Source organism: Sorghum bicolor, chromosome 1 (genome assembly GCF_000003195.3).
Source record: "Sorghum bicolor cultivar BTx623 chromosome 1, Sorghum_bicolor_NCBIv3, whole genome shotgun sequence".
In the NCBI taxonomy this organism is placed as follows: Eukaryota; Viridiplantae; Streptophyta; class Magnoliopsida; order Poales; family Poaceae; genus Sorghum; species Sorghum bicolor.
In genome coordinates this window covers 15,384,479-15,397,803 of record NC_012870.2, presented here as the reverse complement: position 1 = coordinate 15,397,803, position 13,325 = coordinate 15,384,479, and the positions used below count along the sequence as shown (strand labels likewise).

The 13,325-nt window shown below is 38.4% G+C and overlaps 1 protein-coding gene across 1 annotated transcript; it reads left to right on the top strand.

Annotated features, from left to right (window-relative positions):
• LOC8063011 (11-beta-hydroxysteroid dehydrogenase 1B) lies at positions 3,564–12,134 on the top strand. The gene is made up of 6 exons (XM_002466835.2): positions 3,564–3,982; positions 10,567–10,759; positions 10,905–10,990; positions 11,116–11,247; positions 11,363–11,527; positions 11,630–12,134. Exons 1-6 carry the CDS (start codon positions 3,647–3,649, stop codon positions 11,915–11,917), a joined length of 1,200 nt encoding a protein of 399 aa, XP_002466880.2. The 5' UTR covers positions 3,564–3,646; the 3' UTR covers positions 11,918–12,134.

Here is a 13,325-nt window from a genome sequence, read left to right as displayed (position 1 = left end):
TATCTGGTACAAGAACAGGTATACCCTGCAGTAAACACGGTTCATCCTTCCTATAATCGGACTATCTAGAGCCGAAACTAGTGAAAAGGTCATGCAGCGTAAGTTATCACAGTGCAAATCGTTGGGACAAAACTGAAACGGTTCCGATTCTTAGTAGGATCAAAAGAAACGGCACCAAACGGTCTGCCGTGGAACGCATCGTGTGTTTTTCTGCCTGTGCGAGAGAAACGGCTCAACTCTGGTTTTGCTGGATTCTGTTTCTGAGTCTCTCCCATATAATTGCCATTGTATTTTTTTTCTAGTTATCCCTTTTAGATGCAATAAGTATGAGAGAATCTGGATTTGGAACGTTTGTGCGAGGATTTGGATCCCTACCAAACAGGCCAAAGTGAATGATTCACCCCTCGGGAAAAAAAAAGGTGAACTATTCATGTGAAATCCAAATGCAGTATGTTTCGTACTTGAGCAATGACCATCATTGTGGGGGCATTTCAAACTAAATGGCTTTTTCTGTAGTGATAGTTTTGGTAGAATTTTGAAAGTCATTTTGTTTTAGGCCTTATTTGTAAGGGCTTCAGAGGAGCCTGAGCTAGTTTGGAGGAGCCGTTGTAGCTCTTTTTTTTTACTAAAAAAATAATTGATGACTCCTCCTAAACTGTTTGATAAGGTTTATCCTGAGTAATTAGTTCATTCACTATCTCTTTTTTGAGCTTTTAAGTAGTCCTATGGTACCTGATCCATTAGGGCACTCACAATGCAGACTCTATCATAGAGTCTAAAGTTATTTATTACCTCGAACAATGTGGACTTAGAGTCTAAATAAGACTTGGAGTCTTATTTTTTCTATCTCTTTCTTCAATAAATCTGGTGCCACATCAGCAAAATACCATAAATAATATGTAATTAATTGTCTTAGACTCTGTAATAGAGTCTTACATTGTGAGTGCCCTAAATAAGACTTGGAGTCTTAGGCTAGTCTCAATGGCCTGTTTCAATGCACTGTTTCCAAAACAAATCTGCTGACAGAGCATCGATGAAACGAATAATGAAACAACCTCCACAATGCATGAGTTTCACATTGATGTTTCTAAGGCTGGCCAAAGCATTTAATTACTGCAAAATGATTGGATCACATGCAAGATGGTGAAACGATTTAGTCCTCAGTGGGGATTTCATCCTGTTTCACCGCGTGGGAAACAACGCCAGCGGAGTTTCACCATGGTGAAACTACTTCCTTCTCTCTCCTCTTCGTTTCATGCAAAAAGTGTAGTTTTGCTGACATGGCGCTCTAATAAATGTGCATGACATTCTGGTGAAACCCCCACTGAGACTGGCCTTATTTTTTCTACCTCTTTCTTCAATAAATATGCTGCCATATCAGCAAAATACCATAAACAATATGTAATTAAGTGTCTTGAACTCTGTGATAGAGTCTTGCATTGTGAGTGCCGTTAGTAGCCTGGATTGCATTCACGTGTGTTGCACTCTTACGTTGCTGAGGCGTCAGTCCTTAAAGAGGTACTCCTAAATGTAATATATTTTTTGAGCTTTTAATTCATTGTTCTGACCCTTCGCCCTGCAACGCAAGGGACAGACCCTAGCGGCGTAGAATAGTCACAATGTCACATCCACCTCAACAAAGGATCGAGCTAGCTTAAATGATTAGTTCTTTAATTGTATGTACTTTCTCTATCTCTTTTTAGAGTACATATGATTTATGTTGGTTAAACTTTCTTAATTTGATTAGATTTGTAGAAAGTATTAGAAACTTATTTATATTTTAAAATAAAATTATCATAAAAATAGATTCAATGATTTATTTAATAATGGTACTAATTATATATTATAAATATTAATATTTGTTGTATATATTTGGCCAAATTAAAGTTGATTATGATTGAGTTCTCGAAAAGTGACAACGATAGTTAAAAAAGGACATAGAGAGTACATTGTAGGTTATCGAAAGCTAATATGGTACGCAAAACAAAAAAAAGACAATAGGAGAAACAAGGTTAGAAGATTATTTAAAGTGATCCACGTTTAACTAAGTTTGTGGCGAATAATATTTATATTATGACTTTAAGATAATTTATTATAAAACTAATTTTAATAATTAATCTAATGGAATTTATTTATTTCATAAACATTTATACCTTTTTTGGTTATAATTGATCAGAGGTAAAATACTAAAACACGATACTTGCTAGAATTGCATTCTTTCATAGGTGGCCTCATCCATAGACACACAAAACATGTACTAATGTGTTGGATATATTATGGGCTTGGCCTATATAATTTAATAAATCAAATAAACTCTATAACCTGTAATAATGCGCAGTATATAGTTTAATATCGTATGAAATTTTAACTAGATGTTAACTCGGTTTATATCGTTAGACATTGTCCATCTATATTGAGAACTTGAGAAAATGATATAGGCGTGCCACTCACGTGCGCTGGCGGCCGAGGCGTGGTGTGGTGTGGCTGCGCGAGCAGACAGGGCAGTTGTTTTGTCAACACAGGCATGCAGATGGGTCCGTGATTTGTCAACCATGCGATGAGTTTCTTCCGTTTTTAATCAGTGGCAATTTGATGGTGGAAGTTTCTATTACTGCCACTAAGCCGGGTCCATGTTTTGTCAATCAAGTCATATAATTATGGGAGTTTCTTCCGTTTTTAATCAGCGGCACCTTGATGATGGGAGTTTTCTCCGTTACTGCTGCTAAGCCTTGATGGAGAGAGTCCTCTCGACTCCTGATCTCCACCCGAGTCAGTCATTTTTCTTCGCCTCCGATTCTTGTCCTCTGGTTCTCTCCATCCTAGTTTCCTGTGCGAACTGGGAGAGTAGGTTTCTAGAACGCCCGCCGTCTTTGAGTTCACATATACTTGGCTAAAGAGCGGCAATCACATTTTTGGAAAGTGTCGTTGACGCCACGACTACTCGCTTCATCATCTACTTCATGGAGGATCACTTGTGATCGGCATAACGTCTCGTATACACTGCATCAGGCGGGACGACTACTCCAACAGGTACTATGTCTTCGAATGGATCCAGCTCTGCCGCTACGTACGGTTCGAACAAATCCTTTAAGGTCTTGGATACCAATTATTAGTTTGAGTACTGTCTACATGCTCGTCACGTTTAAGACACACAAGTACATACATAATGTCTCCAACATATTCATTTTGACTACTATCTTTTTCTAGATTAAACTGCCACTACCAAAATGGTGGAGTTCTCCTAGCATTTTTAGTTAGTAATAAAACAATATCATTAGTCAAAACACTAGGGAATCTTCACTAGGAGGTATTTACTAGGGAAAGTTTATACTAACTTTTGAATACTAAAACACTAGGAAAACCCCACACTACTAGGAGAAATTGAAAAATCTGGGTTGTGTGCTACTGAAATCGCCTAATATTCTAACACCATGCACGTCATCGTGGTCACATGCTCTCACAGCTAATGCAAGCTAAGGGGCAGCAGATGCAACAAGGGAGAAACGACGACATCCGGGCGGGCAGTTTCCTAATAAGATTTAAAAAAAATTGCAGGAGAAAGACAACATCATTTGCAGTAGAGAAGCGGTGACTCCAAAGGCAAAGATGATGATGATGAGATGATGATTGAGGCGTGGCATGTAGCATGCATGCCTCCGCACCACCATATATGCATGGATGGTTCCATCGCCTGCAGGCTGCAGCGCGCGCTAGCTTAGCTCACGAGAGTCACGGCGACATTAGATATATTATCGTCGCAGAAAGGATAAGCATATATCAGGTAGACGAAGACGACATGGAGGTCTTCCTCCTGCTCCACAGCGTGGTGATGCATGTCACAGCTGCGCTGGTGATCCTGGTCTACATCCCGCTCTCAGCTCCGGTGAAGCTGTTGGTGCGCGCGTTCGTCAAGCCGCTCAGGAAGGAGGACCTCAGAGGGAAGGTCGTGCTCATCACCGGCGCCTCCTCCGGCATCGGCGAGGTCAGTCTAGCCGCCGTTTGCAAATAATAAACTCTACCAAATCAAGCTCTACTACTCTTAACTGTGTTAGAGCGACTCTGAAGAGCTTATTCTTCTTTGTTGTTTGTTGATAGGGAGATAAAGTTTTTTTTTAAAAAAAAAATATATCTTCCAACGATTTCTTTTATAGCAGATGTGTCTAAATATTGACCTTCTTCTTCTAAATTTGTCGCCAGTTAAAGATGACGAGAAATGGTTCTTTAGAGTGCATAGTACAAGATATAGCAAAATTTGGATGATGAAAATATACAAAGAACAATTTTTATTGAATAAATGATGATTTAGACAATAAGTTCATGAGAGACTTTGGAGATGCTCTTAGTCGGAGAAGTTTGCTAACATCTCATAGCAAGTTGACATATTAGCTAAGAACCTAAACAATCATCAACTTCAACTATTCTTTTATTTTTTTTATTCTCAATCTGGCCTTCATGGCCCTTCATTAGAAGACGCAAGCTCAACGAAATCGCGAGCTACGTAACTGTATACAAATTCTGAGAGAGAATCATCCCACACATTGCTATTAACTACGTTGAGAACAAACAAGCCAGAAGCTACCAAACCGGTAACTATCCTTAATAATATATTGAATTTTGGCTGCACATTTATATAGATAAAAAGTAGTATACATGGCCGTACATTGCAACCACACGTATAACTCAGCGACGAAGCCAGCGCCCGTGCTAGCCGTGCTTCAACCCGGGCTACCGGCCATGAATACACTAAGCCCCACCTAAGGCCCCCCTACGCCATGGAGGAGGAAGAAGGAAAGGAAGGGCCGGAGGAAAAAGAAGAGGAATGAGCCCTCCCTTGGCCAAATCCTGGCTTCGTCGCTGGTATCATGTCATGTGTTTCAATATGTTTTGAAATTGTGGCTTGGCACTTGCTATTAGTACTCATGTAGTCGTATGAGCACGAGTCACTAGTTCCGGCTACAAATGGGACAATACACTTACACCAATTATCTCTAATTGTTCTCTTTAATATTAGATAGAAAATATGCTTGTGTAGATGAAAAAAACTATCAAAGATTTATGGAAAATGATATATATTTCTTCCTTTCTATAAAATTTGAAATCTATAATTTATTTCATGATGGCCCGTTTTAACGTCCCTCTTACCCTAACATTAAACCATAAAGAGTTTCATCGTTTTGGTCCTCTTTAATTTTTAATTTTTAATTCTCTTGATTTTATTTTTATTTATATTCCCGTGTCCTCTTCGCATGTCCTTTTCTCAGCTCTATTTGTCTTTATCATTAGCTCTGTTATTTTATAGTTCGTTTCTTTCTGAGTGAGACATCAGGTCTCTCTCCATTATCATTTTTCCTCTGCTCCGTTTTCTTGAGAGTCCGTTCACCTGAGAGTCAAGGTTTCCGTATCGTGTTTTCCTTTTTTTTTTCAGGTTTTTGTTTGATGATTAGTTGGGACCACAGATGACTAAGAAAAAATGAAGACACATGTTCAAACAAAATTACAGCTATCTACTCTCATTCCTGGACTTCTTATTTTTTGAGAAGTCAAAAAGCTTAAAGTTTGACTAAGATTATACCAAAAAGACGAACAATTATGATATATAAAATAAGTAACATTGAATTAAATATTATTATATATTTTTATAGTGAACCTAGACAGAGAGATAAATATCAGTACTGTTACTATAAATTTAAAATAAATTTTAACCAATTTGGTTATATATAAATGCTCCTTGTTCAACATATTATTTTTATTAGTTAATTCTGATTTATTATGAGATAAAAATACTATTCTGTGACCGAAATGGCCAAATTTGGCCGCACAAAATCATTGGCCGTGCAAGCTCCTCGGCGGATTTGGAGGCAATGCAACAGAAGGCAAGCGTGGCCGGCCGTGCCGTGCCGTGCCGCCATCGTCCGAGCAACCGCGCACATGCATCGAGAGGAGACACGAGACGGTGGACGGTGGAAGCGGCATGCGGTGGGTGCACGGTCAAACGAGGATGCATAGGCTGTAGGCCACGTGGAGCCAGCCCCATGCATGGCCTTGGAGTTTGAGGGATCGGAGCTGTCCCAGTCCCAACTCCCATCAAATGATTTGACTCGAGGCACAGTATACAATAGAACCTGTGCCACGTGGGCGTGATGCTTCCCTCATTTCCGAAGCGATTAAGTTTTTTATTAGAAAAAAAGTTAAACTAAATATATCATTTGGTAAGGAATTAATATCATCTCGTACTCCCTCCATACCTATAAAAAAAAACCGTTTTGGACAAGATTTTAGTCAAACATTGAGAATATAAATCATGAATAGTAACTTTTAAGTTGATGAGTTTGAAAATGTAAAATCCATATAAATAGATTTGTCTTGAAAAATACTTTTTCATAAAAAAGATACATGTACCACTTTTTGATAAAATATTTTTATAAAAATAACAAGTCAAAGTTAGGTTTTAGAAACTGTATCACTGTCTTAAATGACTTTTTTATAGATATAGAGGGAGTACACACTTTGAATACAATGCAAATTTATTTGTGTAATTTTCATGTCTTAAACCTGTATAATATTTAAACAACTGATGGTCAAAATTAGTAAATTTTGTTTTTGTTTTTTTGGTAAAATATGAGGGTTTTGCAAATATATCCGTGGGTTGTAATGAGAGAAAATCAAAACTTATATCTTTGCATAGTTACTAAAGATATGTATATTTTGCTCATCGGAAATGAAGCAATAATTACATTAGAACATTGGTCGTCTATAAAAGTGTACATTGGAATAATGCCAACCTAATTAGCAAATTCCTTATATATGTCATGCAAACTAAGTACAAATATATAAACATATATTGTTTTTGAATCAAATATATAAACATATTTATTATCCATGAAAGAGGGGGAAGTTATTAAATGGAAAAAAAGAGGAATCCCCTGCAAACCTCTCCCTACCCCCTTCTCCTTGTCTGCTCGCATTTTCACCCCCAACAAGTCGTTGTGCCCGCCTCACTGCCTCGCGGCCACCGCCTCCCGTGGCGCCACATATGCTGGTGGCACAACCCCCATTGTTGCTTCCCGATTAGATTGGACAATAAACTATCCAAGATTTCTATTTATGATTTAATTATTTAGACCATTAACTGATCTAGGTTGCAATAAAAATAATTTTTATTTTTAATCAAATTACATCAATAATTTATAATTCAGTAGTAGGAATATTTGATTATTAAAGATTAGGGAAGGATGAAGGATCTAAAGATCCATAATATTGTGTTTATTATTTATTTTCATGTTTATAAGAATAAATATTATGAGAGAAACGAGAAAACAAAATGACATGCAAAAAAATAAGGGGAAAAAGCATGAAACGGACCTCATAGTCCAAAGAAGAAGAAAAAAGAGGAAAAGGAGAAGAAAAAAATAAAAGAGAAAATCAGGAAAAAGAAGTGGAATGTATACGAAAATGAAAAAAAAGGATCAAATGCAATAACTCATCGGAGATAGTGTTTAAAAAAAGGAAAAGGCCGAACAGATAAGAAAAGAAAAAAACGAATTACTATATATATATATATATATAGTGATTGTATTGGGTATGGTTTTTTTTGCGCATGAGTATGTGCTCTTTGGTTAAACATAGACAATTACACAACTCAATATGCTTTGGAATTGGACTCCATATCACGCTAGACAAGAGTTATTCTTCATATATGAGCACAAATTATACATGCATAAGGGTATGTGGATGAAAAAAAATGCATGGACGAAAAAATATGTGGATGAAAAAAAATGGATGGACGAAAAAAATTATCTCAAATAAGCCTCCATTCTTGATTTTTAAAATGTATGCAACAATTAAACAAAGTAATAAGTAATTAAAATACTTTGAAAAAGAAAAGAACACCGGAGATCATATCTCTGTCAGGCCTTCTTCCAATCTTCCTTGATTGCTCTTCTACGCCACAATTGTCAACAGGTGTCACCTTCCTTGATTGCTTTCCGGCCAAAATAGTCAACAAATGCTACGAGTATCAAACTATATCTAATATTCTAATATACGTACTCCTGTACAGTACATGGCCTCGGTTATGTTATGCACACATGTATATTGATATATATATATATATATAGTGCATGAACCCCATGCGAAATTATTTATGTAGCTAGAAAAGGAAACGAAGTGACCTAATCATTTCACGTTCTCATTGTATATCACACACAAAATAAAATAAAATAAAACTTATGTTCATGTTAGGGCATGTTTTGTACAGCTCGCAACAACTTCATAAGTTGTTGTGTCATTTTTTTTACCACACACTTATTTTCAAAATATTTTCATGGGTGAAACTGTTTTTAATCCTCTTCTCACAATTTCATTAGAAATAAAACCTACAAAGAGCTATTATGAGCTTTTTTTTTGTCAAACACTCATTTCCAAAATAGCTTCATGGGTGAAGTCATTTTTCTTATCCTCTCACAGAGGTATGCGTTGGAATAAAGCTAAAAAATAGTAACTTATCATACCTTTATCTCATATATTTATTTTATTTCTTGTTCCACTACTAAACACTTCCAAAACAACTCGGCTTTAATAAGAAAGTTGTTCATGAAGCTATATGATGAAGCTGAGCTACGCCAAACGGGGCCTTACACTAGTGATGAGATAAATTGCAAGAGTGTTTGCTTCAATACTATCTTTTTTTGCAAATTCACTTAGCTTTTATTATATATCTAGACATAATATATATTTAAGTGTGTAGCAAAAGTAACTTACCTAAAAAGGCTAGAACCACTTAGATTTTGGAACGGGAGGAGTTTTATATCTTGCTATGAAACATAATCTGAAGTTCCTAAATTTACATATAAATTACTAATTTATCTCATTATAAAACATAATATAAAGTATTCCTCAAAATTTATATAAAAAATAACCATTCAATTGTTATGATACACAATCTAAGTAATCTATTTAATTTTCACATAAATTGATATTTCCACCGTTACTAAAAATAAACTAAAATACCACCTTTTGTATCTACATTTAAGTTACTAGCATATGCTAATGAAAAAAGTTTAAATACCATAGATTATGCCAATATATATTTCTAAATTATGCAGTTCTATCACCATTAGTATATAAACTATTTAAAGCAAATATACATGTTATGCTATCGTGCAGATCAAATATGCATGCGTGCATGCATAAAGCGATGTTTATGTTTTAACAACCATGAAATGGTCTCTTGACGACTCTTATACGAGTGGCATTGACAAGCTATTAAAACTATATCTAGTTGCTACTTTATATAAATTTGTGCATTTTAACTGAAACATCATGATTTTATACCATAATATTGTTGTACTATCTAGCTATTTACCAAAGTATACCATAAAGAATGCTTTATTAATAAAATTTAATATCTTGAGCAACTGAATAGAGATAGTGAACTGTACCGCTGATCTTAAATGGTAGACTTAAACACAGGAATAGAGCTAGAATTATGTGATTGGGGTGACTAGCTCACTGTTTCAATTTACAATTCCATTTTGTCTAATAATACAAAGAGAGTTTTACAACTTTCAAGGAGGATAATGTAAGGGAAATAACAAAGTCATTGGGGGTATGGAACAACTAACCTAGCTCCACCCTTGCTCAAAATTGTTATTATTTATACATAGGTCACAAAAGCCGTACCTTTTCATATTGATGATCACTAGTACAAAATTGATTTTTTTGACTGACGATTCATAATGTATAGGCGCCAGAAGAAATGAAACTATAAGACTATATGAGTCCTTAGTGTAAATTTATTTTACTGGCTATTTTCTTAAGCCAACCGTCACTAGAAATCATCCATTTTTATACTAGAGGTTTTCTTAACCTAGTGCCACTAAGATAATGTGAAAATAGTTTTTTCTTATTTTTTTAAATGATCTTGGATAGAGAAATGGTCTGAACGAAAGTTCTAGTATTCAAAAAGATCAACAACTTTGTAGTGACTACTTTTTTATTTATAATCATTTAGAGCTTAAAATTATGTTTTAGGATTAATGACTTTAAAATTTATTTATTTTTTGAATTTTGCAAATGACCTCGGATGGAAAAAGAGTTTAAATCAAAGTTGTTGATCTCGACGTGATATAAAACTTTGTAATTAAATCATTTTTTCACTTGAATCCATCTTCATTTTAAAATTCGGTGAAGTGAATACTAATGGAACATTTATGTTGTAAGCTACAAGTGCGCATATGCAGTATTTCTCGCGAAAATGGATAAATTGCTAAGAATCGCATGTGGCTTCCTAGTGTCGGCCTCCTCGGATATTTTTTTTGCTATTTTATTTTAGTCCATTTTGCAATTTCTGAACAAAACGATTTATAAAGAAAGTCGCTAGTGTAAACATTTATAGTGGCGGTTTTAGGTGACGCAAGTAGAGTTTACTAATTTCTTGTCTTTCACGATATCTGTTGCTAAAAGCGTTAGTAAACATATGAAAAAAATGCTGTCAATAAGGATATTTTGTATATACAAGTGGAAACTGATGAAACATGCATGCATGGATGATTGGACGAAGGACAGGAGCTCGCTTACCAGTACGCCAAGGAAGGGGCGTGCCTTGCGCTGGTGGCGCGGAGGGAGCAGGCGCTCAAGGCCGTGGCCGCCGCCGCCCTGGAGCGCGGCGCGCCGGACGTCCTCGTCTTCCCCGGCGACGTTTCCGACCCCGACCAGTCGAGGCGCGCCGTCGAGGAGACCGTCGCTCACTTCGGCAAACGTACCCCGGCCTTGCTCGGCTCCTGATGAATATGCATAGTTGCATATATACACATACATGCAGTTCAATTCATAGATAGCGCTGAATGGCGTACACACACTAGCACTAACACAGCCGTTTCATCTGTTGTCGCCTTCTTCTTCAGTGAACCATCTGGTTGCCAATGCCGGCATCTGGTCCAGCTGCTCCTTCGATCAAGTCACCAACATAACTGCCTTCACCAAGCTGATGGTAAACCTAATTAACTAGATCGCGATTCAATTCATCAGATCTCTTGGCTAGCTAGAGCCTAAAAGTATATATAATGTTTTATTAGACATTAATTAATTATGTACGCGCGCGCGTACGTGTTCCAGGACGTGAATTTCTGGGGCTCTGTCTATCCAACCTACTATGCCCTTCCACACCTCAAGGCCAGCAAAGGGAAGCTCATCGTCTGCTCCTCAGCAGCAGGCACCGTGGCCACGTCCAGGATGGCCTTCTACAATGTACGTAACCAAAGATTTTTTTTTTCTCAGCACTACTTTTCAGCATCAGCATCAGCATAAGCTAAATTTTAGCGAAACGTTGCTAATTTCCTGGCCCCCACAATATTGTCAACAGGCGAGCAAAGCAGCACAGCTGAGGTTCTACGAGACGCTGAGAACCGAGGTGGGGTCAGAGGTCGGCATCACCATCCTCACGCCTGGCTACGTCGAGTCCGAGATAACCAAGGGCAAAGGGATCCAGAAAACCGGCGAGGTCGCCGTCGACGAGGACGCCAGAGATGTACTGTAACTGTAACAAAGCCCACACTGTCTCTGAACTTTTTGCGCTGCTCATCATGCACCTCGATCGCTGACGGCCGCGGATGGCTACCTCTTTTGACAGGCGCAGATCGGGGTGTTCCCGGTGGGGCGAGTGGAGGCGCTGTGCGAGGTGGCGCTGGACGGCATCAGGAACGGCGACTGGTACGTGACATGGCCGTCCATGTACCGGCCGCTGCAGCTGATCGCCTGCCTCGCCCCTGAGGTCCTGGACTGGATGTCCAACGCCATGTACAAGGAGGCCGCGACCGCGCAAGGGAGGCGGCCGCTAGGGCAGCGGATCCTGGAGGCCACCGGAGGCAAAAGGCTGTACCCGCCGTCGCTTCTGCAGCCGCGGATCAAGACGGACTAGTAGACGTACTCTGGGAGCTGAGGAAGAAGGAACATGCATGCAGATGCAGCATCAATGCAGCCGCAAATTATTGGAAGTTTGGAACAATGAATTACATTCGGAGATTCTGTAACAGTTTGTGATTCAAAAGTGATTGTGTCTATGTATGCCATGTCGATGCCAATTGTCAGAACGTGATGAAAGATTTATTTACATACGGTTCTTATTATTTTTCTTACTATCTAATGTGGTGGTGATCGGAAATCATGGTAGAATTGAGGTGGAGGAAAATTTGAATATTGTTGGTTGTAGCCACTTTGTGGTCCTTGAAATTCTGAGCTTAGGGTTGAAGAGTTCAACAAACCTCTGAAGCTACCAGTTCAAAGATAGGTTCATGCTTCTGTTCTATCAAATGGAGATGAGAGTTGATTTGTATATCCGCTTGTGTTTTGTGAAATGGGGAGGGTCAGCAATTTATCTGTTGCTTGTGTTTTATGAACTGGAGAGGAGGGAGCATTTTCTATCCTGCTTTTGTGTATTTTGTGGAATTCCTCGTGCAGGTGCGGTTGATATATAAAGCAATGAAACAACGGTTAGTTGGGTTGGACTGCTCTAGAAACCATTCATGCCGTCAGTTGGGAAGAGACGGATTCGATCAGTTGCCTCGTCGTGGCGTGGTGGCAACCCCTCACATTGACGATGGACCGGCCACGAAAAGCCATCCTTGGTAATCACGGGTACTTGGGAAATCTGAAAGAAAAATGCGAGAGTTTTCTACCATATGAGAAACTACCGCACCATGCTTTGAAGGCCAAAATCAAAATAAGAGGATGCTTTGTGCGTTGTCAGGTGCTAAGCACTTTGTCAGACTTGAGACTTTAATTATCAGCTGAGAATAACTATTCTCTTTAAGCGCCCAGGAATCCTTGGTCTCTCATGGATTCCGGCACTATTTATTTATTTATTTATTTATTTATTTATTTATTTGCTTTTTTCTCTCTTTTGTGGATTTTTCTCTCAAAAACAAGTGTAGGTAGTGCGCATCATTAGAGTAATTGTACGGCCGGTCTTTAAAGTATTAGGTGATTTTTATCAAGATCCCCAAACTACGAAATCACGCATTTAGCTTCCTAATGCATTTAAGTGATCTCAACCAGGTCCAAAACACACGCAATAAAGGGTTAAAAGCTAAAGTGGTTATCCATATGGACTTGATTTAAGCACAAGACCCCAAAGCTGAGAGTCCCACGGTGCCCAACGTGGCAGCATCCACTTTGTCACGATTAGCAATGGCGTCTGCGTTGGTGTGCGGTCGGAGGTGCTACTGTTGGTGCATGGGCCCCACCGTGTGTGGGCGAGTGCAACACGCACACCAAACCCCTCTCCCATGTCTACCTCATCCAGCTGGTAGCGTAACCGGCCCCCATTG